Source organism: Cynoglossus semilaevis, chromosome 19, assembly GCF_000523025.1.
Source record: "Cynoglossus semilaevis isolate Cse_v1.0 chromosome 19, Cse_v1.0, whole genome shotgun sequence".
In the NCBI taxonomy this organism is placed as follows: domain Eukaryota; kingdom Metazoa; phylum Chordata; class Actinopteri; order Pleuronectiformes; family Cynoglossidae; genus Cynoglossus; species Cynoglossus semilaevis.
In genome coordinates, this window is record NC_024325.1 from 3,617,770 (window position 1) to 3,645,194 (window position 27,425).

At 38.1% G+C, this 27,425-nt stretch overlaps 4 protein-coding genes across 6 annotated transcripts in view; 1 reads left to right on the forward strand and 3 right to left on the reverse strand.

Moving 5' to 3' along the window:
- The window catches only part of rps6ka4 (ribosomal protein S6 kinase, polypeptide 4), a 12,104-nt gene extending 10,699 nt beyond the window's left edge, over positions 1-1,405 (reverse strand). For both annotated transcript variants that reach the window (XM_025065486.1, XM_008332339.3), the window contains exon 1: positions 468-1,405. In XM_025065486.1, coding sequence (XP_024921254.1) covers positions 468-549 — 82 coding nt within the window. In that variant the 5' untranslated portion in view covers positions 550-1,405. The remainder of the gene's footprint in view (positions 1-467) is intronic.
- Positions 1,406-2,104: 699 nt separating this feature from the next.
- Positions 2,105-10,165, reverse strand: stip1 (stress-induced phosphoprotein 1). 2 transcript variants are annotated; one of them, XM_008332338.2, is made up of 14 exons: positions 10,017-10,165; positions 7,869-8,078; positions 7,623-7,764; positions 6,523-6,664; positions 6,064-6,229; positions 5,834-5,960; positions 5,529-5,631; positions 5,200-5,320; positions 4,895-4,991; positions 4,666-4,790; positions 4,535-4,571; positions 4,245-4,348; positions 3,607-3,779; positions 2,105-3,506 (listed from the first exon to the last, which is right to left on the reverse strand). In XM_008332338.2, exons 1-14 carry the CDS (start codon positions 10,023-10,025, stop codon positions 3,434-3,436), a joined length of 1,629 nt encoding a protein of 542 aa, XP_008330560.1. In that variant the 5' UTR covers positions 10,026-10,165; the 3' UTR covers positions 2,105-3,433. The 2 variants fall into 2 exon arrangements, with proteins under 2 accessions (XP_008330560.1, XP_008330558.1); XM_008332336.3 differs by lacking the exon at positions 10,017-10,165 and adding an exon at positions 8,625-8,718.
- A 509-nt stretch (positions 10,166-10,674) lies between these two features.
- On the forward strand, positions 10,675-14,926 carry spata22 (spermatogenesis associated 22). Its single transcript, XM_025065487.1, has 7 exons — positions 10,675-10,900; positions 11,369-11,497; positions 11,978-12,179; positions 12,657-13,035; positions 13,359-13,482; positions 13,578-13,675; positions 14,027-14,926. Exons 1-7 carry the CDS (start codon positions 10,858-10,860, stop codon positions 14,216-14,218), a joined length of 1,167 nt encoding a protein of 388 aa, XP_024921255.1. The 5' UTR covers positions 10,675-10,857; the 3' UTR covers positions 14,219-14,926.
- Positions 14,927-15,300: 374 nt separating this feature from the next.
- The window catches only part of lhfpl7 (LHFPL tetraspan subfamily member 7), a 58,618-nt gene continuing 46,493 nt past the window's right edge, over positions 15,301-27,425 (reverse strand). Inside the window, exon 2 of the mRNA XM_017041792.2 lies at positions 15,301-16,725. Within this exon, the coding sequence (XP_016897281.1) occupies positions 16,499-16,725 (227 nt within the window). The 3' untranslated portion in view covers positions 15,301-16,498. The remainder of the gene's footprint in view (positions 16,726-27,425) is intronic.

Genomic DNA, 27,425 nt, shown 5'->3' on the forward strand with positions numbered 1-27,425 from the left:
CTGAAGCGTCTTACTCAATGTGAGGTCAAGGATTTTGACTTCATAAATTGCTACTTATTATTAGTATTTAGTGGTTCTTTTAATACAAAACAAATACTTTTTACACATCCTTTTTAAATGTGCTTATGTAAAAGCTCTGCTATTTTTTTGCAATTTTAATTACAAAAAAATTTATTAACAAAACAGTCATCCTTCATTTTAAAATGTTTTACGTCAGCTCTTAAAGATTGCGGCGTAGGTCAAATTCTATTGGTCTTGAACTGTGGCTCTAGCTCAGCCATGTTTACTACTATGTTCGAATTGATGTTTTTCTTTATAAATTCTCAAGATTTACAACAAATCATAACACACAAAATGTACACATATAATGAAAATAAATAGATAAAAATAAAAAATATTATTATTTTTATTATAAAAAAATACATTTAATGCATTGTATATGTTACATGCACATATGCCTAACTTACCATTGGTGATATGACTGACGGTAAAAGCCTTTTCATTGGATTTTGAGTCAGATTCATCACCACTCGATGTGTCCCCAGACATAACGCAAAGAAAAGTTGATTGTTGCCTTCGGACTGTTAACTGAGAATCCAAGTAATTTCTTACGTGCTAGATATGACTTCACGGTTTTAGCAATTACGACTATGCCGCGGAAGCCTCATGTGTATATGGATTATCGCAGGGACTGAACAGCTGTGTTTTTTAGACAATACTGCTTTTCCAACCTTAATCCCCGTGTCTTTGACATCGTGGTGTTTTGCATTATTTATATCATTCAACTGACCTACATAAAAAATAGATTCACACAGAGAGGCAAATTACTCGAATACAAGATACCGCGTTTGCCTCCACTATGTCCACAATGACCAGCGGCACTGATTTACAATAACCCCCCCACACAAATAACAACTAATATACAACTTGTAGGTTAACTGTCTAATGTTAGCATTAGCTGCTCACCGGTAGCGTCAGTCATTATTAATAACTTGGTGACAACGTTAAGACTGATTTAACATGAACCACAGCTAAACATATTAGACTGCTGTTTAGGAACTGTTCGACACTTTTAAGTGTGCAATTAAGTTACAGCACCAAGTAAAGTATGTGCTGTTGCTGCTTTAATACAGTTGCAGCGACGATAGCCTGATGGCCGTCAAAGTTTAAACGTCGGCTAACGCTAATATTTAGTTCGTTGTAACTAACCACTTTCGACACCGGCGACCGAAGCATGTTTTTAATGGCCCATTATGCTGCTTCCGCACCTTCGTTGTCTCAACTTGAGTCCATTCAAACACTCGCCCATTGGTATAATATTTACGCCCAACTTTGTATTTATTGTGAGAAGCTAGTTGTTGCTAAACCCAGGATGCTTTCGACACAACCTGGGCGACGGTCGGTCACGTGACACATGGTTATAGGCGGAGCCTGTCTCGTAGTCTCAGACAATTATTATTATTATTATTATTATTACTATTATTATTATTATTGCCTCTGTTATAATTAGCAGCGGTTGCTGCAGTATTAAACAATTTGCTATATCGTTTAAAAACATATTCACTCATAACTAAAATCATTTGACCATTTAACCGATGTGCATTTGACGTAGAAACCCAGTTTTCAAAAGTTTGAAAGATGTACGTTGTACATGCAACCGATTCACCTCGGTAAAATTCTTCTACTTCCAGTGTTTTGTAAAAGAACAAACTTATTTGCTGTATTTTAATGTATTGCATAGTTATGAATAGTTTAGGAGGAAGTGAGCATTGTAACTGTTTGATTTGATTTGACAAAAAAAATTTAAAAAAATCCCATTCTTCAGGTAGAAAACTTGTGCCTGCTAAACTGTCTGCCTTATCTGGTTCTTGTCTTCATGATTTACCTGATATATTCATTGGTGAGTGTCTATGACTTGTAGACAAAAGCATGACTAAACCACAAAAGCATGACTAAACCACAAAAGTCATGCTTTTGTGGTTGCTTAAATTCAGTTATTTTCTAGAAGAAAAAAAACAAAAATTATGGGTTTGGGTTTGTAGGTAGTTTCAATGACTGTATATTGTTATATGTGTATAGGACTTTTAAAAACAAAGCAAAGAAATTGTCAGCTGTACAATTTATTGGTGTGTTCATTTTTAGGGTGGCACCTACATTGTGAAATGTTGATCTACAAACTTCACTTGGTCACTGTCAACACCACTGGTCTTGCGGGGGGAGGGAAAAAAGCAGCAACCTTGTCTGGACTGCACATTCGGATACTGCAGTACTTCGAGGTACAGACGTTTTCTCATTACATTTCTTGGATGCATTTTTTTGTTGTTGTTGATGATTTACATATTACATCCATAAATGATTCTAACAGAAACCGAGTACAGTACACCATTCACAGAAGAATTACTGATCGACTGTATCTGTTGGTAAAGCGGAAAACACAATCATCAATGTATTATAATAGTTCTAAATCTAAATGGAAACCACATTATCGGGAGCGATATCCATGTGGCGGCAGAGGCACAGCATCTGATGACTTATTTAATGGTTACGAAAGAAGAAACAAAATGTGATTTTAAAATGACGTTAGTGTAACTGAGGACATTTTTTGCACCACAATTTATAAGGCGCTTGGATTTTTTTTTAAGCATTTATCATGAATTATCACAAAAGGGAAAAAAAAAAAAAATTATAAATCTTAGTAGAAAGTAAGGAGAGTAGGCAGAGAGACATTTTTTGGCCTGTTTCTTTTGACAAAGTTGACCAACCTTTTAACAGTTAACTGCTATTTTCATTAAAAACAGATTTGTCACATTATAGAGCCACAAAAGGGCAGGGTTTTGATGTTTACAAGGTCAAATACTGAAAAGCAGTATTTCAAATCCCATCACATTGAGAAGTTAACCGTTACGGTTCGTTAAGCTCCTTCCGCACGTTATCATGAAACGCCGTATACCTTCTTGCCACAACAAAACGGCGAAGGCGATACAGTTAACTCTCAATCTTAATGGAGGCCCAGTGGCCCATTTGAATTTTTACCTCCGTTAACACAATTCTAACCTTTGTGTACAAATTTTGTTGATTCATTTTATTTAAGATAACGGCTTGTAAACTTGCATGAGTTGAGAACATAGCTAGTTAATATGGTGTCGTATTTATTTATTAATATAGTTAGGCAGGTGTACAGGTGAGTTCGTATTCCTTTTAGATAAACATTTTTATAGTCCGGAATTTTGACACGTTACAAGACAGATGCTTTTTTTAAACAAATTGCCAACGTTGTGAAACTAAATAAAACACAGCATACAGACAAAGTGAGACCAAAAAAACCGATATGACTTTTGGAATTTGATGGAAAGGAAAAACAGGACGCAAGAAGGCTGTGCATGACGTTCCACTTTGATCTGGGGAGACCCTTTTACATGTACGGATCATTTCATCAACGAATGGCTATGAGTCCGACGTCCATGAGTTTCCGGATCTTCCGAGCAATATCTGTATTCTTTAGGTGGCTATAAAAGAAGTAAGGAAAAAAAAAAAAAACTAGTTCACCAATGGTCTATACAAAAATATGATGGAGACAGAAACAGAGAAGTTCAGGGTAGAACTTACTCGTTGAGTGCTTGAGGATCCTTATGCATTTGCTCAAGGATCATACGCATGGCAGGGTCACTCATAATCTGCTGCACTTCAGGATCAGCCATAGCCCGTTTCTTTACCTCCTCTGGGCTGTCGTCCCTCGTGGCATGACTGACCATACAACGCTGCATACCTTCTGAGGCTTCCTGATAATTAGTAAGCAAAAAAGCCACGTATTGTTACTGTGACATTTTTCAAGTGACGTTTTTTTTGTGCATGTATGTAAGCCAGATTCTCTCAACTTGTCTAAATCACCCATATTGCATCACCATGTACCATCACTAAACATAAAATCTTAACAAATGCTTAGTAAAAAAAATGCAGTAAAAAGAGTAGTGTCTAGTTAAAAATAAATGATTTTTTTTCTGGTGCACATGGGCCTTCTGTAAAAAAAAAAAAAAGTCTTTACTTTTACAACTTGACCAAAAAAAAAAAAAAAAAAAACTAAGTCTTTACTTAAGAAACTAAGACTTTTACAACTTGACTTGCTTTTTTTTCTGTCAGCAGTTTTGTACATTTAGCTGACTAGTATATAAACACTGTCAGATTTCCTTTTTTTTTTTTTTTTGGTGTGCTGGATTTTTTTTTTTTTTTGTGATATTGGGTAATACCTTTGAGGAAGAGTCGAGCTCCTGAGCCTTTTGGTATGTGTCCATAGCTTTAGAATATTCTTTCATGGCTTCCAAAACAGCTCCTTTGCGTGTAAAGCCTTTGACTGTGGGCAAATGCGTTAAATTATTTGTAAGACAGCAGTATTTCCCCCCCGCTCTGAACAGATTATTTCAGTCTGTAAACGATTAATTCTAAATATTTACATCTCTGAACAGATTATTTCAGTCTGTAAATGATTAATTCTAAATATTTACATTTACATCAACAACAAAAAAAATTGTTTACTTACTAAAGGTGGGGTCAAGTTTGATGCACTCATCACAATCCTAAAAATGCGATTGCAAATATAAAGGACAATAAAGTTAAATATCAGGTAAATATCTTCGTAACAGAGGTGCTTAGTCAAGAACAGAATGGTACCTTGAGGGCGAGTTGAAACTCTAAGAGCTTAGTGTAGCAGGCAGCCCTGTTACTAAAGAGTTTGGCATCACCAGGGTTTCTCTTGATAGCCTCAGTGTAATGTTTCATGGCCAAGGGGTAGTCACCTGGGAACATTGGGGGGAAAAAAAAAATACATGATGAGTTTACTTAAAAATGACTAAAACCTATCTATCAATTAACAACCCAAACGCAATTTATTTTTTCAGACCTTTTTGGAATGCATCGTTTCCCTTGTTTTTTTCATCCATGGCCAGTTCTGGGTTAATATAAGCAAGTTTCTCCTGCTCCTTCAATATCTTCTCCGCCTATGAACACAATTTTAATAAAATGCACATTGATGTGACTAAAACATACATTATAAATAAAATATTTAAAATAAGTGTAATAAAATGCACATTGATGTGACTAAAAAATACTTTATAAATAAAATATTAAAAATAAGTGTTTGATGTGCCGTTTTTCCAAGCACAAACAAAGAAATCTTGATCTGGCCAATGGAAATTTGCACTGCACCTGCTGGCATTTCTTCAGGACTTCAGGAGTACGATGCTCAGTCAAACTCTTCTGGAAGTAGTGAACTGCCTCTTTGTAGTTTTCCTGCTTAAGGTACGAATTTCCAATCCTAGCCAAGGCCCTGTAACATTAGAAAAAAGGGACAAATAACAAAAAACAATAATTAGTCACAACATTTGAAACCTGAAAACACAGAGGCATAAATTGAATATACTTTTATTTCTAATGGTGGAAAACTCTCCACTTATTTGTAGGGGTAAAAAGGTAGTATTTTTTGAAGAATATGTATGTATGTATGTATGTATGTAGTGATGACTCAAGATACTCACTTTGCAATTTGCCAGTAGTCTTCGCGGTTCTCTCTGCCAACCAGAATGGCTTTTTCACACAGTTCTCTGCACTTCTCAAACTCTCCCTTTTCGAAGAACACGGCTATAAAAAAAAAAAAAAAAAAAGAAGTAAACCTCAGTTTTACATTTCACCCAGAAATTGTATTTTTTTCATTGTTTCTGGCACATGAATAATTTTGTAAGGTCACCATTTAAAGCGTGCAGCCCTGTTTCTTTTAAATAACTTTCATTTTGGTGCTGTGTGTTCATTGTTGGCTAATCAAGGGCAAATCATGAATATATACCTGCTTGGTTGGTGATGTACGTCATGTTAGTGGGGTCATCTTCGATCGCCTGTTCATAATGTTTCAGCGCTGTTTCAAAGTCCTTATTCTTATAGGCCGCATTCCCAAGTTCTTTTTCTTTCAAGGCCTGTAAAGAAATTACATTTTGAGGTGAAAAAGTGAGGACAAAAAACATTAAAAAAAAAAGAGAGACACAATTGCATTAAATAACAATTCCAAAACAGTTGGACCTTTTTTTTGTTTTCAGGCAAGTCCTCCTCTTTGGATGGAGGTGGCTGAGTGTCTTTGGGCTTTGGAGGAGGAGGTGGGGTGGGTGCCTCTTCTTCCTCCATCTCAGAGAGGTTTAGACCCAGCAGAACGGAGAGTGTGGTCATTACATTTGGATCTTGCAGCTTTCTGCATAGCGGAGAGAGAAATTGGGACTATTCAGCTAATAGCACCTGTTAACGCCACAAATTTAACTTGTTTTACAGCACATTAATATTATACTGTAGTACTGTTGTGATTTAAAAACTCAACAACATCAAGTATGACATATTTATATGCAAGATTGAATAGAATGACAGGGGGTTGATAAATGCAATGGAAGGTCCTTCTCAGATTTTATATAAAAAAAAAAATCATTCAATATTTAAGAAACATTTCTTCACGCATCTTTTGCCATAGAAAATGTCACTTGAGAGACCTACGTGCTTAGCTCCGATGGCTTGTTCTTTAGCTGCTCCAGCAGTTCTCTGTAACTGGGGTCTGACAGTAACTCCCGGGTTCGTGGATCACTCTCCAGCTTTTTATACAGGTCCGGCATGGCAAAAGGATTCATCATCATCTTCTCTGGTGAAGCAAAATGTATATTAAGCATATGACCATGTACTTAAACAAATGTGACATGGATGTAATCTTGCACTGATGTACGTACAGTGATCCCTTGCTATAACGCGGTTTACTTTTCACGGTTTCGCTACTTCACGGATTTGCATCGTGCATTGTGTTCTGCATTCTGATTGGCTAAAAAGTCACTCCGCTTCTTCTCTACCTGTGCGCCAATAACGTTGCGGTTTAATATGTACACGTACGTAAAACAGCTTGCCAAATTGACATTACGTACGTGCAAATTCTCTTGCAATTTCGAGTTTATCAAACCCCATAATGTCGACAAAACGCTCTGGACCGGCAAAAGTACCTGCGGTAGGGACCAAAAGGCAGCGGAAGATGCTGTCTATCGGTGATAAAGTAAAACACTGCAGAGCGGAGTCAGGATGCAGCGGCTCAGTCTGAAGAGCAGTGAAATAAAGCTGAGTCACTATTTGTCCGACTGTACAGGTAATTTGTATTTTTTTCATAATCATTTTTAATTTTCTCCCGTTCACGGTGGGCGGTGCTAATCTCCGCAATTTGAAGCCTTCTGTTCACGTTGATGATTAAAATTATTATTTGACAGTACATTACAGAAGTTATTTGTTGAAACGTTTCTAAAGTACTTTTATTTTACTTTATTTGTGAAACAAATGGTTGAGACTGTAAAATGGTTTGTTCGTTCTTTCTCTTCTTGTTCTGAGTATTTAATTGTAAAAAAAGTAAAGATTTCTACTTCACGGATTTTGCCCATCACGGGTTCTTTTTGGAACGTAACCCCCGCGAAAAACAAGGGTTTACTGTACACAGTTTCTTTACTGTGTGACTAGTGCCACATTTGAGTGACAAGACTGGCAATGCATCGACTGCTGCTACTGTTTGTGCAAACATAAACAAGTACAAACAGGTAGAACAAGTAGGAAGGGAAAGTATTTACCAGCAAGTCGAGCTTCAATGTTCTGTAAACCTTCCTTCAGTTGCTGATTGTTTGGCTCTTGCCGGAGCCCTTCTTGGTAAGTAACTCTAGCATCTTCTAGGCGACCAAGAAATTCCTGAGCTGCAGCTTTACGGGAATAGCCCTGGTTGATAAAAATTAAAACAAAAAACAAAAACAGATTTTTATTACAGCATACGATTAAAAACAAAACAAAAAAAAACAGGAGAGAAGAGAGCAAATTCTTACCTTGCCCCAATCAGGCTTAATCTTGATAGTTTGACAGGCATCTTGGAGAGCGTTCTGATAGTTGCCCTTTTTAGCATAGGCAGCTGAACGGTTGCTGAACAGAACATGGTTTGCTGGGTCAAGAGCCAAGGCTTCAGTGTAGCACCTTATTGCCTCGTCTATATTCCCTGCACTCAGTGCCTTGTTGCCCTGGTCTTTAAGTGCTGAGACCTGTAAGAGGAATATACAAATCAGTGAATATTATACTTCAATAAATTGTGCTTAGAATAGACACTGAGGAATAGACTTAAAATAAATCTGAGTAAACATAAAGAACATAAAAATGACATAAAAAACAAAACAAAAAAACAATTGCCTTTCGCAGTCATGTTTTTTTCATGTTTTTTCTTTCAACTACTGTTTCTGTTTTTCCATTTTTGTTGTTTAAATAAATCACACTCAAAAAAAGGCATCTCTACTGTATACATTTTTTTCTGTTAAAATATGGATTATCTTTTGAATTCTACTCTCAAAGTAGAGTGTATGTGCAAATAATCAGATTGATCAGAATGATCACTGTATGTCGTGTTTAAAACAACTTTGCATCTCAACACCTGTCTGAACTGAGCTCCTCTCTACCTCGTTTTTCCACACTAACTCACTAAAGATATACCCTTAAATTAATGGGCAAAGGTGTCCCTCAAAAAGAGAGTCGCTTGTTTCAGCCAAAGGTTGCTTTGAAAATGTAAATGAAATAAACACACTCTTGACACTTACTTTCAATTTCACCTCACCAGTGACCTTGATAAAGCTCTCTTGTTTATTCATTGTAGTTTCTGGTCAAACTAAGATGATGTGCTTTTTCCAGCTAACAAATTATTGCATACTCAGTTTTAAAGGTAACTGGCTACTGCAATACTGTGTTAGCAAAAATTCAATATTGCCTTTGTTGGGAATTTTCTTTAGCACCAACATACAGATCAAAGGAAAATTATATTTCTTACTGAAGTTACCAGAGCAAACAACATGCAGATCAAAGGCTGACAACAAGAAATATTTTGTAGGGCTAATTGTTGTCCAGTACCAAATATTAGAATGAAGAAGACAATTGGGTCTAAATTTCCAGCTCGTTATTATGGACAAAAATAAGATCCTGTCGATAATCAAGGGAAACAGTAGACAATAATTTGACTAGTAATGTGTGCACGTATCATAGACTGATAAGTCGAGTTACTACCTCAGGGATGATTTGTTATGATTAGATTACACTGTTTTGATTAGATTATACTGCGTTAGTTAGGAGCTGCTTCTACTGGGCAGCTGCAGAACACTGAAGACGACAGCTGACCATGATATGCTGCTGTAGCCATGACAGCGGCAGCAGTAGTCTAGAATGATCCTGCGTTCTGACAGCACACACTGTTGAGAGCATTGCTAAAGCTGTTCCAAAAATACTCCTACAGCATGTGCGGCTGAATGACTGCTACACTTCTGGTTATCGAACAGCAAACATTTCAGTGAATGTTGTCCTACAATGTGCTACAATGGTTTCAATTCATTTCTACACACCGCGGACTGGTGTGAGCTTTTAAAACGTGGCGTGCGTACTATGCTATAACACTGGCAGCTGCATGACACAAGTCTTTATCAACTACTTTGAAATGTATGAATGAATGACAGGCAGTTCACCCATAGGTGAAGTTTTTTTTATTATTATGTTTTTTTTTAAAAAAACATGTCTGGAATATAGGCTTACATGATAGCTTAACAGTTAGCTAAACCTGTCGGGTGCGTTCAGAAATATATCAAACAAAAAACTATACAGAACACTGCAACAAATTATACCTCGTCGCGCAGAATTACTAACAAGTACCAATATGTAATCCAACAGTTTCAAAGTTTAGCTTTACCCATTAACCTTTAAGACGAATCACACATCGTCCAACATCTAGCTAGAACACTCATGTACTACCGGATACAAGCTGAGCTAACAGGCTAACTAGCATGTTATAATCAAACACTGTTACGTCCTTGTATGAAACGATAACTACACGAAAACGTGTATTGTTACGGGATTTAAAATAAAAATGTTTTAATGTGATGGTGTAAGTCATTGATTGTATTTACACAGTTCGTAATATTAAGAATGAAGAGTTGCTAACCACTTACTTTGTCCATGGTGCAAGCATGGGGATCCTTCCAGAAACTACTGTGAACTTAGCGCCTCCCCCGATTCACCACTGAGGTTGCCAGATCATGACGTCAGAATGCGTAAAAACGCGCAATCAGCACGTACTCTTAGTGTTCATGTTCTATGGTAAGTGTTTATCCTCGAACACCTTTTTTTTATGCGAAATTAAAATAAACACGTTTCTTTAGCATTATAGTTGGGAAAGTAATTCAGACTGAACAATGCTTTAGCACACACTAGTAAATCTATTAACTATTGCCAAAACTTGGTACAGTGTACGTATTATAACGTTTATTGTTATAAAATCATATAGCTACGTAGTATTTCATCAATGCGACATTAATTAAGTGCGGTGTCAACCTTAAGCCATTGAAAACGTTTACAATGATAAACTGTTTGTGAATAATATTACTATTAAGTTGTATAATTGAATATCAATTACACTGAAGTAGAATGTGTAAACATTTGGGCAAAATTGACCAATGATATCAGTACGTCGGACTTAACTGTGAATACGTTGGAATTAGCTCGAAAAGCTAAGGAGAATTTAATGTGTTGTCTAAATGTTAAGCTAAGGAGAATTTAATGTGTTGTCTTACTAAAAAAACCCGTGTTTTTTAAATTTGGTTATAAAAGGAAATAAATACATACACTCGATATTTTAAAATGCCACATACTTATTATTATTTATTATTTAGTTACTGACAATTAAAATACGACTCTCCCCCTCCCTTTTTTTTTTTTACCAATCAGGCACTACTTACTAAGAGCTAGAAGAAACGTTTTGTGGACTGCATTGTGTCTATTTTCCAAACAGCCATGAGACGAAGACAAGAAAACCAGTTGTCCAGACCAACAGCAGGTACATTATGTAAAAATGACAGCCTCTCTGTGTATCTGAGTATTAATACAAATTTAAGTGTTTAAAGTTCATTCTTTTTTTTATTACATTTTAGCAAAATGTCGAGTAAATGAAAAATGGAACCCTCAGTCAATTTGAATTTTTTGCATAGATAACTCATTGGTTACTCAACCCATATTACTTTTGTGTAATGTAGCACCATGGTGTTTAACATGTGACATGAATCTGCCTGACCAACCTCTACTTCTTACATGTCCTTACATAGGAAAGGGTAGTCACAAAATATATGAATTGAGATTTTTCGACCATTTCTGATGTTGTATGATTTGATGATATGATAATTAAAATAATTTCAATCACTTTTACAGCTTTTCTATAACAATACGCCTTATTAAACCTCCAACAGCTTGTGACAGTTTCGAGGGAAGTCCATCTTTCTAGCAAGTGTCTCTGTTTTGTCTCCACCAGCTCACGTCTCTGTACCTCTCTTTAACCAGAAGAAAAGAAACAGGATTCCTATGACATCGTCTCCTTCTTTGAACGAATTCTTCTCCCACAGTGAATACAAGACAAGCACGAGTTCAGCTGCATCTGAGGGTAGAAAAACTGAACTGGCTTTGTGTACCTTCCGTCTTTTAGACACTGGAGGGCAGTATAATGAAAGAATGCAATGATTACAATTACTATAGGATTAGATTGAACAACTTTCATAAAACCCAGACCTCATTCTTTATATAGAGCAACAAATCTATATTATTTCATCTTTGGCCAATCCCCTGAATATCTCATAAAATGTATTCCAAGCTATTGCTTGTGTGACGCTGATAAAGGTAGTACATGTGGATAAAATGTACTTCACCGTGGTAATAACAAACACCACAAATTACAGGCATGCAAACCTGTGTCATGTGACCTTATATAGTAAAATCTGAATAGTTGTATTCACTTTACAGTGTCAAACAGTTTGCACTAATATTGTGTAGAATCTAATATAATTTCAACATTGAATCCGGCTTCAACACAATAATTATTTAAAGGGCCTTTGCCTTTGACAGATGCATCTTTTCTTTCCCTCAGGTGCTTCAGGTGGTTACACAGCCACAGGTACATCTTATGGTGTTTATCCAAATGGAGGAGGAGGAGCTTGTTATAATAGCCAGAGTGTCCAACAAGCTCCTTTATCACAGACGTGTGACGGCAACAGACCTGCCCCTGGGCTCATTCCAACAAACAGGGGGTTTGCACTCATGCCACATCCGTACAAAGCTGGTAGCACAGGGTATGTATTGAACATTTCTTGTGAAGTGGTGCTTCATAAACCAGTTATATACCAAGGTCATATTTATGGAGTAAGATTTAAGTTACACGTTTTCTAGTGCAGCCAGTTGTTAGGAACTTTTACTTTAACTTCTAACTGAAATATGTTGACATTTCCTAAAGTAACTCAGTCAGACCAATCGTCTTATATTTAAGACACTAGCTAAAATTACGTGATACCAAAGACTACCATGGCACCATTGCCATTTTCCTGAATTAATAAAAGTACTTCTTAAAGCACAAGCACCCATCAGTACTAGTTTCAACCTCATTACTACATTCCCGTTGTTTATTTTTGAGCTGATGTCTGAATCCCCAGCCAAAAGTTTGTTTTTATAGCCATTGCTGCATCGCAGTAAATGAAAAATCCCTGGAGCGAGTGCAATTTGCAGATGTTATTGTGAGCGTGTTTTACCACTGATGTTTATTTTGATTTCAGCTCCAAGCCGGGGCCAAACATCCCTTCACACAGACAACAGGGTTTCAACAGCCGTGGTGTTGGTGCTCAACAGAACAAATATCAAGAGTCTCCCCAGAGTGACACCGCGCAGAGCAAGCCCTGGTCACAAGTTGGATCCGCTCAAGTGGGTCAGCGGTTTCCGTCTCATAGCCAATCCATTGCCCACAGTGGTCAGCAGCCACAGTGGTCCAGAACTCTGCGTCCACCACTCCGACCTCTGAACAACCCCCCTGCTCGTGCTTTGCCACCGCAAAACAATACATGGAAATTTACTAACAGCTTTAGGCCACAAAGCACCTTCAGTGCTGGCAAACAGGTTACAAATCAACGTCCGACCGTGCAGCCAATTCATATGCAGGTAAAATAAAAATGTAGAGACAATCGAATGAATTAGTTACGTCTATGTTATTGAAATTGGCAGAAGAAAATGATGTAGTAAAAAAGTCAGAAATATGTATATTGCATTGAGAGATTATGTAACAGGTTACTTCCAATGAATTATCCATCACTGCAGTTTTACTTTTTTGTAATTAAAGGTCACTTTATTATCCATCACTGCAGTTTTACTTTTTGTAATGTAAAGGTCACTTTTTTATATATATATATATGAAAATACAAAATTGTTTGAAATGATATCTAATATTGTTAGTGATAAGGGCTCTGTCCCGTACCTCTGCGCAGGGGGAAGTATCTCCAAAGAAGCCAGTGTTTGAGAACTCCCTGAGAATACTGACTGCAAGTATTGCTGGCATGAGACACTGGAGCCAGTTCAAAGATAGAGTCTCATACCTCTTTGAGATATTTGGTCAGTTGATTGGTGATCGGTGCCACTGTTTTTTAAATTGGGGTTTATTATTTGTTACCCGTGTCATTAATCTGTCTTGTCTTCTCATCCGTCAGCCACGCTGGACTCGGCAGTTACACTGGGCTGCCACGGAGCAAAGACTTTCCTCATTAGAGATGGAAAGGAGGTCGTGCAGTGTGTCTACTATGAAAATGTGAGGGGGGAATATGTCTTCAGAAAAAAATGAAAATACAAATTTAGATTCTTCTGTGACGTACCCGGAAAGGGAAATAGTGGTTTTGTTGTCGTGTTGATTAAAAAGTGTCACAAACTACTTGAAATAAACACATATAAATAATCTGTAAATCAGAAGACACATCTGAATAACATTCGACTTGACGTTGAAGAATTTTTCTTACTTTTTGATACAGCAACTCTTTATCAAATGTCTCCAATCTACTATCTAGTTGCAGGTGATGTATAAAAATTGAAATTTTGAAAACTGACTAGCCGCAAGTCAAATAAACATGTCAGGTTTTATAAACTTTTTTTTTTTGTCCAACAGGAGTGGCAACTGCCTCGTCTCATCCGCGGTCAAGTCCATCGATGTGTGGGCAACTATGACCAGGGCAGAGAGGTCCTTGTGTGTGTGTCCATCAGGCCCGCCCTGCCCTCAGAGCAGAGGAACTCAGATGAAGCTGTCAAAGTGTGTGATGCCGAAATGAGATTACTGGTCAAATCATTTAGTGAAGTCTGAGCATGAAAAGGTATCTGGGAACAGGCAAATGTTCAGCATTTCATAAAGTCTGTTTAAGTTCAAATTTACTGCCATCCTTACGAAGAAGAGAGGTTTCTCCAAAGTATCCTTAGTTTTTTTTTTTCACTTGTCATGAAGTAGTTGGTAGACAAATACACGTAGCTAGCAAGTCGATTTCACTTCCACGTTCTCGGTAAGATCGTTCGTATTTATCAACCAGTTCCACCACACTGTCAGTTGAAGTGAAGTAAAGCCTTTCCTTCTCGTATCGTCCGATGTGGTTTTTTTATTACAAAGAAAAGTCACAGAGAAGCAAACATCGTTTCGCGGTGATGTCACAAAAAGGAAAACGCGATGGGGTCATATCTGAAAAAATATATATTTTTTAAATGGGGGGCCTTTAAGAATAACATGTGAGATCAAGTACAGTTAGTTTATTTACAGCCAAACATCACAATGGGGAAAAAACAAGAATCTACTAGAACAGCTTTACCAGTGCTGAGACTTTACACACGATGTTTCACCATAAAAGAGGAACAGTCCTGGAAATCATTTTTCAACAATCAAACATCCAACATTCCAACGTGGGTTTTTTTCTCACTTAGAGTTTAAACAATTGGCAGACTACAAAAATAAAGTTAAATACACACGTTAGAAAAAAGAGTGGCGCTAAATAGAATTGGCAGTGTACAGGGACAGGAAATAGACATGCGGACATAGACAAGCTTATTCATTATTATTGAAGCCGCCGGGACAGGAAATAGACATGCGGACATTTTGTCCTCCAAACAGGAATGGTTCCAGTGCTTTCAGTAGAGACGTGGGTTAACGGGAAACGCACACATTTTCTTACATGAGCTTATTCATTATTATTGAAGCCACTTCTTACACATGATGTGAGTAATGTGTCGGCTCAGCACGGACGACAACAGTCCAATATCATTCGGAGCTGTCATGAGCTACAGTATCACCCATGTATTAAAATCACACAAGATGCAGACACTGGGAAATAATCAGCCTTTTAAACACAATTCTGGTGATTTTACTCTCAAAGACTCTCTCTCTTTTTTTTTTTTTTTTTTAAACCGGTCTTTTTCATTTTCTCAAGATAATGAGATAACACTGTGCGAGTCCGACGCATAAGGAACACCTCTTGAAAATAAAGGTGGAATGATATTGAATCACATCACGCAACATTTATCCACAGTTTTTCAGCAGAAAGAGATGATAACCTGATCATCCTGTTTAGTTTGTCTCAGATATAATGAAAGGCACAAGGTGGTCAGATCACATTTAAAATCTACATTAGTTGTACTATCGCATCTATTATCTGAGCCCGTCTGGTTCAACATGCATGTTTTGACGACATCTCCCTGCCTTTTGTATTCTTTTTTTTTTTTTCCTGAATTAGTGTTTAGTATTGTGTATTGCAGGCAAAAACAAAAAATCATGTCTAACAAGCAATAACATTACACAAACATGTTTTGGGGGAAAATCACAAATGACCAAGAAAATAAGTATCCAACAAAACACCAACGCTCTGAAACTACCACGATATTATTATGAACTTGTCATGACAGGGTATTTGCATTTGTTCTATGGAAAGCATCACTGGTGTTTTCCATTGTCCATTTTCTTATGACAGCTATAAAAAGCACCATTGTTGAAAAGTCTAATGTCTTCAGATCTCCGGATCTGATGAGAACAAACCCCTTGAATCAAGCTTTCTTTGCAAATATTGTCTACTGTTACTGTACATACAGTACATCCAGTATACAGTCCATGATGAAGAGTCCTCTCTGAGTCAGTCGATCATTTCATCCGTTTGAACCGTACTCCTAGACATTGATGTCTTTGTCTTTACGTGGATAGCTTCCAGACCGTTTTGGAATCTTGAATACTTAGTATTAACTCGTATCCATTATGGAGCGAAAGAAGAAACACATTGTGGATACAGTTTTTTTTAAAAATTGCTTTACTTAGAATATTATTCTCAACTGATCCCCCAGAGCTGACGCCATGACCAGAGAAGTCAGAAGTCAGATGGCTGAAAATATATCAATTTGATGGTAAATCCAACTATAGCAAAAGCCTTCCATTTAAAGAAAATTAGTTAGAATTTATTATATACAGGAATGGTTGGAGGAAGACCGAGTGTGTGTTTTTTTAAATTCTCAGATTCACGGATTACTGAGTTTCCAAAAAGCATCAAAATGTAGCAATAAAAAAACGATGCAATTGTTTCTGTTTGATATCAAATCCAAACATTTTTTCATTGCCCTATAACAGTGTGGGCAGAGGGGTGGGGGACAGCTGCTCCTTAGGTGCATATTTGGCAAAAAAGGGCAGAAAGAGAGTAAGCATGACCCCAACAATGGCCAGCATGTAGCCCCAGCCCATCTGGCAGTCACCCGCGTAGTAGATATCCGAGTCCCCGCAGAAGGATCGGACCAGAGAGGAGTTCAGCCCGAAGGGGTAGACCAGCAACCCGGCAGCCATGATGACCACTGTGCAGAGAATAAAGGACAGACATTATTAAATACCGTATTTACCTGGACAATAAGTCGCTCTGATGTATAAGTCGCACCAGCCAAAAAATGCATAATGAAAAAGAAAAAAAAACAACATATATAAGTCGCGCTGGAGTATAAGTCGCACCAGCCAAAAAATGCATAATGAAAAAAAAAAAAAACCACATATAAGTCGCTCTGGAGTATAAGCCGCCCCAGCCAAAAAATGCATAATGAAAAAAAAAAAAAACCACATATAAGTCGCTCTGGAGGATAAGTCGCACCAGCCAAAAAATACACAATGAAAAAAAAAAAAAAAACATATATAAGTCGCTCTGTAGATAAAACTTGCACCAGCAAGCTAGAGTGCCCTCTAGCAACTGGTAGTGTGGACAAAAAACCACATATAAGTCGCTCTGGAGTATAAGTCGCCCCAGCCAAATGCATAATAAAAAAGAAAAAAAAATACATATATAAGTCGCTCTGGAGATAACATGCGAAATTATACGTTATAAGTCGCACCTGAGTGTAAGTTGCAAACCCAACCAAAGATGGAAAAAAGTGAGACCGGAAAATACAGTACATTATACAGTACATACATTATGTTGCTGTAAATATGGTACGTGTGGAGCACAATAAATGTAGATTTTTCAGGAGTCTTACAGAAAAATTTAGTACACCTTAAATCCAGCACACATTTGTACAGCAGGGCATTTCATTCCCAAAACATGCAGTGGCACAGTTACACTAATGTGAATTTTATGGATGCTATTACAAAGCAAAAATTACAAATTTGCCTTCACCGGAAAATACAGTACATTATACAGTAGATACATTACGTTGCTGTAAATATGGTACAGTATGGATCACAATAAATGTACATTTTTCAGGAGTCTTGCAGAAAAATTTAGTAAATCCAGCACACATTTGTACTGCATGGCATTTCATTCCCAAAATATGCAGTGGCACAGTTACACTAATGTGAATTTTATGGATGCTATTACAAAGCCATTTTGCATTAATGTATTATTTGCCTTTACGGTACAAGACAACAGTTTTGAAAACATCGTAACCATTTTAAAGTTCGTCTGTTAACCATCAACGGAGACGTTATGAGGGCTATTGACTGGCTGAGAGTATATTTCGCAGAGTGAATTTGCTGCCATCAATGCAACAACATTCATTTTTATCTTTTATCTCGACGTCTCTAGCCTGTTATATTTCTTTATTTTAATATACACTTTACACGAAGATACAGTACTTTTGACCAAATGTATGATGTATTGATGTACGCACGCCAACTTATGACCACTAGATGGCAGTAGATATTCACAAAGGGAATCTTATTCTAAGCCAAGTACGTAGACTTCACTTCTTAATACATTGGACCATTAGGTTTATGAGGCAGAACACAGGAGTAACAGCAACGATACAGAACATTTAATCTATTAAATCAACTGAACCTCTCTTGATTCTTCACACCTCCTTAAAAACCCAGTTGCTCACCACATTTTTGAACATGACGTTTAAAAACAGTCCTTAGCGCGACCAGAGAGGCTTACGCTCACAAATGGGTCAACTCTTACCGCCGGTGCTGCTCAGTAGATATGAACTGCACTGTAAGCCTTTTTTTTATAGTGAGGCCTACCTCTGTTACTTTTGCACTGCCAGTTTGTTTAGCCTTTAAAGGGATCCATTAAATAATTTGTTTATGGGATGCACTGAATGCATTTATTCTAACTGGTTTTTATTACTTAATTTGAAGCCACTGTGGAAAGTAAATGTCAAATCTATGTTTTGCCGATGCTCACTGTTGGCTTACGGCAGGGGTGTGCAACTCATTTCCACCAGGGGGCCACATTACAGCAATACAGTTCCCCTTGAAGGGCCGGTTGTAAATGGAAGACTGTATAGATCTGGAGTCCCCAACCCCTGGTCCGCGGACCAGTACCAGTCCATAGGTCATTTGGTACTGGGCCACAGTGGTCATATTTATCTACTTACTTTAAAGATGTTCTGTCGATATTTTAAAATAATATGCCATGATACAAACAGAATACAGCCTAAAACTAATACATGTTTCTGCAATGTTTCCCCACTAGCTTAGGGTAATGGTTTTTACACTATGGTTCACAGACTGCAGGTACATACAGTGGGTTCCCTCTTGTGGCATGTAGGGGAATCTGATCACGTATGGCATCAGTTGCGGTGCTGAAAGTGAAAAACAAACCTTTTGACCAATCACAAATTTGAACCTATCATCAAAGAGGAGTATGTGGACCTCAGTCGTAACTAGGCAGTTGGTGCACTGAAACCTGAAACCTTTTGGATCCAAGGCCGCTTCCTTAACCACCAAGGTCCATGTGGTTGTGGCTGTTAAATAGGTTAAAAAAAAAACTCATTAGGAATAAATGGTTTCTATGCTCAGCTGAATGAGGTAGAAATGTGCAAAGAACCAAATATTTCAGAATTGGTACTGTATATAGTGTAGTGTAAAAAGTCTGAAAAAAAAAACATAAAGAAACATATGAAAAGTCTGAGCTGTTTTCGTTTCATATTTCAGAATTGGTACTTTATAAAGTGTAGTGAAAAAAGTCTGAGCACAAAAAAAAAAAAAAAACCATAAAGAAACATGTGAAAAGTCTGAGCTGTTTTTGTTTCACGGCAGAGCGTTTCTCACCAGAGTTCATTTAGGGCCTGATAATCCAGTACCTGTCTTCTTTTAGCTCTTGTGGTGCTTTATCTACGGGGGCGCAGTATCTCTAAACTCACTTCCCTAATGAGACTTTAATGATCTTCTCGATCAAACAGTCTCACGCCCCAGTCAAAGAAACACGAAAAGACCCCTATCTTATACACCGACTTCTTTTCTCCAAAGCAACTGAGGAGTTTTAATAAAAAAAAATAACAAACAACGAACAATACAGCACAACAGTCAAACTCCCCCCAAAAATTCAAGCGCCGTCAGGAAAATAAGGGTGAGAGCTGGGTGTTTTATGTGTATTATGCCAAAAGAAACAGGACAAAGGTCTGAATCTGATAAGCCAGGGGTGTCAAACATATGGCCCGCGGGCCAAAAACGGCCCGCTTGAGGTGTAAATCCAGACTTTTATGACTGAAAATAAAATAATGCACAAACACTTGTTCAGGAAATGTTTTGTTAAATTATATTACACATATATATATAATATATTACGGCCTAAACATATGGCCCGCGGGCCAAAACCGGCCCGCTTGAGGTGTAAATCCAGACTTTTATGACTGAAAATAAAATAATGCACAAACACTTGTTCAGGAAATGTTTTGTTAAATTATATTACACATATATATATAATATATTACGGCCTAAACATATGGCCCGCGGGCCAAAACCGGCCCGCTTGAGGTGTAAATCCAGACTTTTATGACTGAAAATAAAATAATGCACAAACACTTGTTCAGGAAATGTTTTGTTAAATTATATTACACATATATATATAATATATTACGGCCTAAACATATGGCCCGCGGGCCAAAACCGCCCGCACCAATAATGAATGTGTACATTTTACAGGAACAGCAGATACTGCTACACAAGCCTAGAGTGCCCTCTAGTGGCTGTCCCTGTAAAAATAACAAACATGTGAAATTATATATTTTAATATATAAGTCGCACCCGAGTATAAGTCAGAAAACCCAACCAAAGGATGAAAAAAAAAATGCGACTTATAGTCCGGAAAATACAGCACAAGTACTGACCTGACCGAAACATACAGTGAAGCCTCCTTTCCCATGTTCAACTTGTGGCCCCAAAATAGCTGCCCACAATCCTAGTCAAGGTTTACGGGCTGTCATTTGAGGTCCACTGTTCTACAGTAAGCACAGCCCCATTGTACGTAATCTATATACAGAAGTTCGTTTAACATATAATTTGACCACAGAAGTGGAAGCCAATTTGTAAGGAACCACAGTAGACACAGTGTCTCACATATATATAATATTATATATATATATATATATAAATATATATATATATAATATAGTTAATGTTATAATCCTAAATTAGTGACAGTAAATGATAAAAAAACATTTAAACAGTTTTAGTCCTTTCTTTTAGAAAAGTGGAGTGGAGTTACAACAAAAGCGACCTTACACACCTCCGTCACAGGCCTCCTCTATTGAAGTGCAAATATGTTTCCGATTAACCCAGATGAAATCCTTACATTACTGCATAATATTACTTGTCATTATTCTTTACAGGCCAGACTGTAGCATGGGAATGTAACATCAGCAGTAACAGCCGTATTTTATGACAGAATAAACCTATCCTAATACACCAGAGCAGTGGACAGCTTACTTGGCTCCAAACTCTCAACCAATGCTCTGAGTTTGTGAGAAAATCCTATAATGAAAACCCGCACCAATAATGAATGTGTACATTTTACAGGAACAGCAGATACTGCTACACAAGCCTAGAGTGCCCTCTAGTGGCTGTCCCTGTAAAAATAACAAACATGTGAAATTATATATTTTAATACATAAGTCGCACCTGAGTATAAGTCAGCAAACCCAACCAAAGGATGAAAAAAAAAATGCGACTTATAGTCCGGAAAATACAGCACAAGGACTGACCTGACCGAAACATACAGTGAAGGCAAAGAGAACAGCCTCCTTTCCCATGTTCAATTTGCCGACAAGGCACTCATTTGTTTGGGCGCAGCTCATGTTTGTCACCAACAGAAGGTGCGACGGGGAAGCATATGCCAGTAAGAAGCTGAAAAAGTATTTTCTTAATTACACATGCAGGCCTAAGGCAATACATCAAAACCACACGACGCATGTTATGTGCGAGCGTGTGTCTCGTCTCTGCTTTACTTCCTTTTGTCTTTTTCGAATACATAAGCACTTTGCCAGTAACGACACAGGCTTTTGCTGATCTTGGCTTGTTTGTGTACTTTGTTTAAAATAACTATGATGTGATAACTTCCTTGAGCTGTTGAGTACACACACACACACAATTATACAATTTATACTCGGCAGTAGAAAGTCCAAACCCATCAATTACGATGACGTCTGAATTCCGATCCGACGGCGTGACGTACTTGTGTTACTCACCTACGATAACACAGTGGTAACGTCATAATCTAGGACATAAAAACTATCAGGGTAGTCTGAGTTATACCTGGCAGCCGTAATGAAGGGCAGAAAGTGGCCAGAAAACAAAAACGAAAGAATGCCAATGTAGCAAAAGAGACTGACCCAGAGGGAGACCCAGGACACGTTGGAGCAACTATGTTGCTCAGCTGGCCTGGGAATGCCTCGGGATTGCCTCGGGACTCACCCCAGAAGAGCTGGAGAAAGTGTCCCGGGAGAAGGGAGTCGGGGGCGTACCTGCTCAGACTGTTACTCTACGACCCGGTCCCGGATCAGTCAGTCAGTCAGCAGACAGTTAGTCCTCGAGGGTTCTCAATGAAACAAACTTGGGACATCCTTTGTCTATCATTAGTCTAGAGCAGGGGTCGCCAACGTGGTGCCCGGAGCATCTGGTAGACCTCATTGACTACCAAAGGTGCCCATGGAGGAAGTTTTAAAAAAATTACACTCTTGGGGAAAGTCTGTCTTGGTTTAAAATAACTATGATGTGATAACTTCCTTGAACTGTTGAGTACACACACACACAATTATACAATTTATACTCGGCAGTAGAAAGCCCAAACCCATCAATTACGAATTACGTCTGAATTCCGATCCGACGGCGTGACTGTAACTCGCGTACTGTACATAAGTACCTGTGTTACTCGCCTACGATAACTCAGTGGTAAAGTCATAATCTAGGACATAAAAACTATCAGGGTAGTCTGAGTTATACGGCAGGACTTGGGACTTGACTTGACACTTTTCAGTCTTGACTTGGACTCGACTCGGACTTTGCCTGTCTTGACTTGAGACTTGACTCGGACTTGAGTGCTTGAGACTTACTTGTGACTTGCAAAGCAATGACTTGGTCCCACCTCTGGTAAGTACCTGTGATATAGTTTTCAGTTTCAAAATGGTTGACAACCCCTGGTCTAGAGACAGAATGTAGGAAAGAGGTGACGGCGGTGAGTTTCCTCACTACTCAAGAGGGAGAATTGCATAGCAGTAAGATTCTATGTGGGGGCACAGACCTAAACAATAAGGACTCAGTCCTACTGTGATGAGCACACAGTTATGTTGGTTATTAAGCTCAAGGCACCTCTGGGAAATTATTCTAATTACACTCCTCAAACTACCAAAGTTTCAAGTGTTTGACACAAGGTGCTCATGTTCAATGCTGCAACCGAAGGGCAACTCTCTCAGACGTATTCCCCAGTGCACTAACAGAGACTGTAGGGTAAAGCAACAGGGATTACTCACAGAGACGAGTTCGTTGTTACTGACTGTGTCTTTTTGTCTCAAAGCGTAAAATACAACTAAAAACCCTTTACTGTAGCGGTCTGCCTTTTCTTCTTCTTCTGTCTTTAAGCCTCCTTATTTTAGCCCTTGTTCTTCTAAAAAGCTTTTCGTGACTGGAGGCATTTCTTGTTTTCGTGTTGCCGTTTTTATACTGGAAATGTGATTAGATGCATGTTTTTCCTAAAAGAGCAAAGCTAGAAATCAATGTTACCTCACAATTTAGTGAGATTTTTTTTATTTACGCTTATGGACTAAAAATTCTTGATTGAAGTTTGAATTCTATCCTGAATCATTTTAGGCCTACAGATGTAGCAAACTTGCAGTGTTAGCTCTAATATCGCTGGAATGTCTACATACTGGTAGGTTAAGGTGAACGGACTGGTGCTGCTGACAGTGAAGGTGACCTTGTAAGCTTAGCGAAAGAGGGAACAAAGAGAAGACAAGTGAGGCAAACAAAGGATTCAGGAGATTATCGTGGATAACAGAATAGCTTCTGTTATCTTGGTTTAGAGGAGGTTTGGCTGCGTACTGCCCAATCACAATTCCGTAAAATAGGTCTGTTTGTCACCCTCTCATTCGGGCTGTTCTAATCTCACAGTCCCCAAGACCAGCAGGGATTTGGTTATGTCGTTGTGACTCTGGTACAGGAGACAGGGTGGGTCATACAACTGACTCTAAGGTTCCAGGTTTACAGTTTGCAGATACGACCAATAATCAGCCTATCAGCAACAAAGCATAATCAACAAAGCGAATAAATACACTCCAGGTCATTCCCACCACAATTGTGATTCTTGTTCGTTTTTTAATAGGAGTCATGATGACATTGTCTTTGCCGCACTGCACCTGAAGGTCACTGCTGATGGCTGTCAGCATGTTACACTGTTTTAATATGAAAATTACAATTGTCAATCAAATTGCTAACGTACACACCTGATATGATTTACCTTCAATTGCTGAAGTGAACCTCACTATGATTGACAGACATCGAATGGTGCCGTATTCTTGAAAACTATCTGAGAGATATCAACTATACATAAGAAACTCAATAGGGTAACATTTGACTGGAAACATTATCTTTTTAAAAAAAAGTGGGTAGCGGTGGCTTGGTGGTTAAGGAAGTGGACTTGTTGGTCCATGTTTTAGGTTAGAGTCCACCAGCTGCCAAGTTACCAAAGAGGTGCATTGGCGATGGGTTAAATGCAGAGGTCATGTAAGATTTGGTTGTGCGTGCAGTGGTGTACTGTGTCACAATGACAAATAATTCACTTTCATCTTCTGTACAAAGTATTTGTGTCTAACTCCTGCGAACCCACCAACAATTTCAACAGATGGTTCAGGTCAAGTATCTCTGATTAACCCTGACATAACAGTCTTGAAGTCAATCATCCTTATCATTGTTCACTACACACAAAACAAGGACTTAAAAGCATCCAAGGTCATCCAAGAGAGGGGGTCCAGTGACGTCAAATCAGTAAGTCTAGGCAGTGTCCAGAAAAAAAGAAGGCGGCACCGAAACACAAAATGAAAAGAGCATTAGAAAAACAACACTGTCAAAGTTGACATGGAATGGCAAAACATCAGCAGAGTGCCCTCTAGCGGCTGTCAGTGGGAAAATAACAAACGTAACTGGAAAAAATATTTATACTATATATACTTTATATATATATGTATATATATATATATATATATATACACAAAATTCATCAAGTGGGTCGGATTGAAAGCCCAAGCGGGACGGTTTTGGCCTGCGGGTCATATGTTTGACACCCTGGTTGTACAACAACACCATTGGTAACCAAAAGCACACAAGCGATTTCCTACTAGGTAGCCCCAGATTCAATATATGATGAATCATGACCAAAGGAATAAAGGAACAATTACTAGATTTATTTGATTACTGGAAAGATTATTGACAGGGAATGGGGGGAAAAAAAAGTAAAAATAAATGTATCAAAAATGGGCAAGAAGTTGGTGTACAAGTACAGCCGGAGGCCCTCATCACCACTCGCCATCACTGGTATGCTGAACCATCTGATTTCATGCTTATGCCTGTAGACCTCCCCTGCAGCGCCCTGTAGCAATGGCGCATGAATTTCCCATGCTTTATCCAATCTATCATTTTAATTACTTCCTCTTCCCTATAACCGTCTATTTTTATGTTGCAAATTAATTTACACCTCCGACAAATCACTTGTCCTTGACCTTTTTTTTTTTTTATTCTTCGCGAGGAAGAAGCCACTGCACACGTGGGACACTGAGTCAGACTACCCCATAACATAGCCGTAACCTCATCTGTCCCTCGATCCATTCATTCCACTTTGCTGATTAAATCAGGGGCCGGAGACAAAGTGCCTGTTATGCTTGCTTGGCAGAATAAATAAAGATAATACGAGAAAGAGAGCACAGATTAGATTGGAGACATGAATCAGTAATGGAAACTCGCTCATCTGTGTTGACGTTGGAAGCGTGAGGGACCCGGGGTATGAGTAAGCGACAGCTCAGTGCTGCGGCCCCGTACTGCTAACGGTGACATTTGTGTATCTGTGTGTATCTGTTTGTGCAAAGCCAAGTATCAGCCCTGTGATTGTGTTGACAGCTATTGGCCCCAAGACGAAGGCCCTGAAGACAAAGACGTCTCTTGGGTTCAACAAAGAGTGTCAACCATGAAAAAATGGGGTGACAAGGCTACTGTACATGAACTGTACAGTATATCCAACTGTGGCGCAGTTTTCAGTCCCGAGCAGAGGGCACTAAACTTCAACTTAACATCTAGCAGAGGTGTGGACTCGTGATCTCATGACTTGGACTCGAGTCAGACTCGAGTCATCAATTTGATGACTTTAGACTCGACTTGACAAAATGTAAAGAGACTTGGAACTCGACTTGGACTTTAACATCAATGACTCGTGACTTCACTTGGACTCGAGCCCTTTGACTCGACAAGACTTGATACTTTCTCCAAAACCCAAAGATTATAAAGTAAGTTATTAAGGAGAGCTCTGTATCTCTCATTGTGTACGTGTGTGCGTCTGTGTGTGTATGTGCTGTCGGCACAACATCCAATCAAATTAGACCCACGTCGTTTTGATTTGTTTTTCTTGCTTTTTTTGTATTTTTTATTATTATTTCTTGCCTTTAAGAAACACCAGTCATAATTACAACACTAGAACATTGTTGAAGAAAAAAAAGGTTAAAATAGTTTAGGGAAAAGTTTGGGGATATTAAAATAAAACATTTACATTAAAATTAAAAAGGTAAGCTGTGCTATTCTTTATTAATTCTTAATTATAATATATCAGACGGCTGAAAATGCAAAATAGTTAGGTTAGTAATATGTCTGCAGGTCATTTATATAGAGTAGCATGACATTTTATCATCTTTTATCATCTCTTATGGTCTAATTAATACATTTTTGTTCATAATGACGTTCCTTTTTCTTTGCATATATTTCAAGTACCTCTGGCTCTATTCTGTGGTATCCTCAAAGTTAGTAGAGAACATACATACATATAAATATAAATATACATACATAGATACATACTGCATTACATTCATTCACACGAAAATGCCGTTATGCCGTTCGTGAACCAAAAAATTTGAAAACTGAAACAATTTTCTCCATAGGAATCAGTGTAGATGGATGGATGGATGGATGGGTGGGTGGATGGATGGATGGATGGATAGATAGATAGATAGATAGATAGATAGATGGATAGATAGATAGATAGATGAATGGATGGATGGATGGATGGATAGATAGATAGATAGATAGATGGATAGATAGATAGATGGATAGATAGATAGATGGATAGATAGATAGATAGATGAATGGATGGATGGATGGATGGATAGATAGATAGATAGATAGATAGATAGATAGATGGATAGATAGATAGATAGATGAATGGATGGATGGATGGATGGATGGAATAACCAATATTATCAGCCGGTAAGAATCTTTATCAGTGTTTCCTCCCATAATGCAATGCCTGGTGATGTTGCCTGACAATGATGTGACCTAATAATAGATTGAAATTAAAGTCAAAGCCAATTTTTTATTGTCATTATTGACACAGCACACCACTGAACACAATGAAATTCTGCCTTCAACCCAAACTGCTGCATATGTCCGTATCGGTTGATGTTATCGCAATAAAGTGTTTGGACAACTACGGCATATCAGCAAAAAGTTCATTCTGGACATCCCTAATATGTGACTCGAATATGTAGTGAGTGCTCTAAAACTGACTGGTATGATGCTACACAAAGGACATTTTGCTATA

Bases quoted from the DNA above. Each gene is read 5' to 3' on its own strand.
- stip1 (XM_008332336.3), bottom strand. From the start codon at position 8,675: ATGAATAAACAAGAGAGCTTTATCAAGGTCACTGGTGAGGTGAAATTG. The intron at 5,961-6,063 runs GTCCAACTGTTT...ATTTCTTTACAG, and splicing joins TGCCTGAAAACAAAAAAAAG to GCCTTGAAAGAAAAAGAACT. The intron at 4,572-4,665 runs GTACCATTCTGT...TCGCATTTTTAG, and splicing joins AGTTTCAACTCGCCCTCAAG to GATTGTGATGAGTGCATCAA.
- spata22 (XM_025065487.1), top strand. From the start codon at position 10,858: ATGAGACGAAGACAAGAAAACCAGTTGTCCAGACCAACAGCAG. The intron at 12,180-12,656 runs GTATGTATTGAA...TTTTGATTTCAG, and splicing joins TACAAAGCTGGTAGCACAGG to CTCCAAGCCGGGGCCAAACA. The intron at 13,036-13,358 runs GTAAAATAAAAA...ACCTCTGCGCAG, and splicing joins TGCAGCCAATTCATATGCAG to GGGGAAGTATCTCCAAAGAA.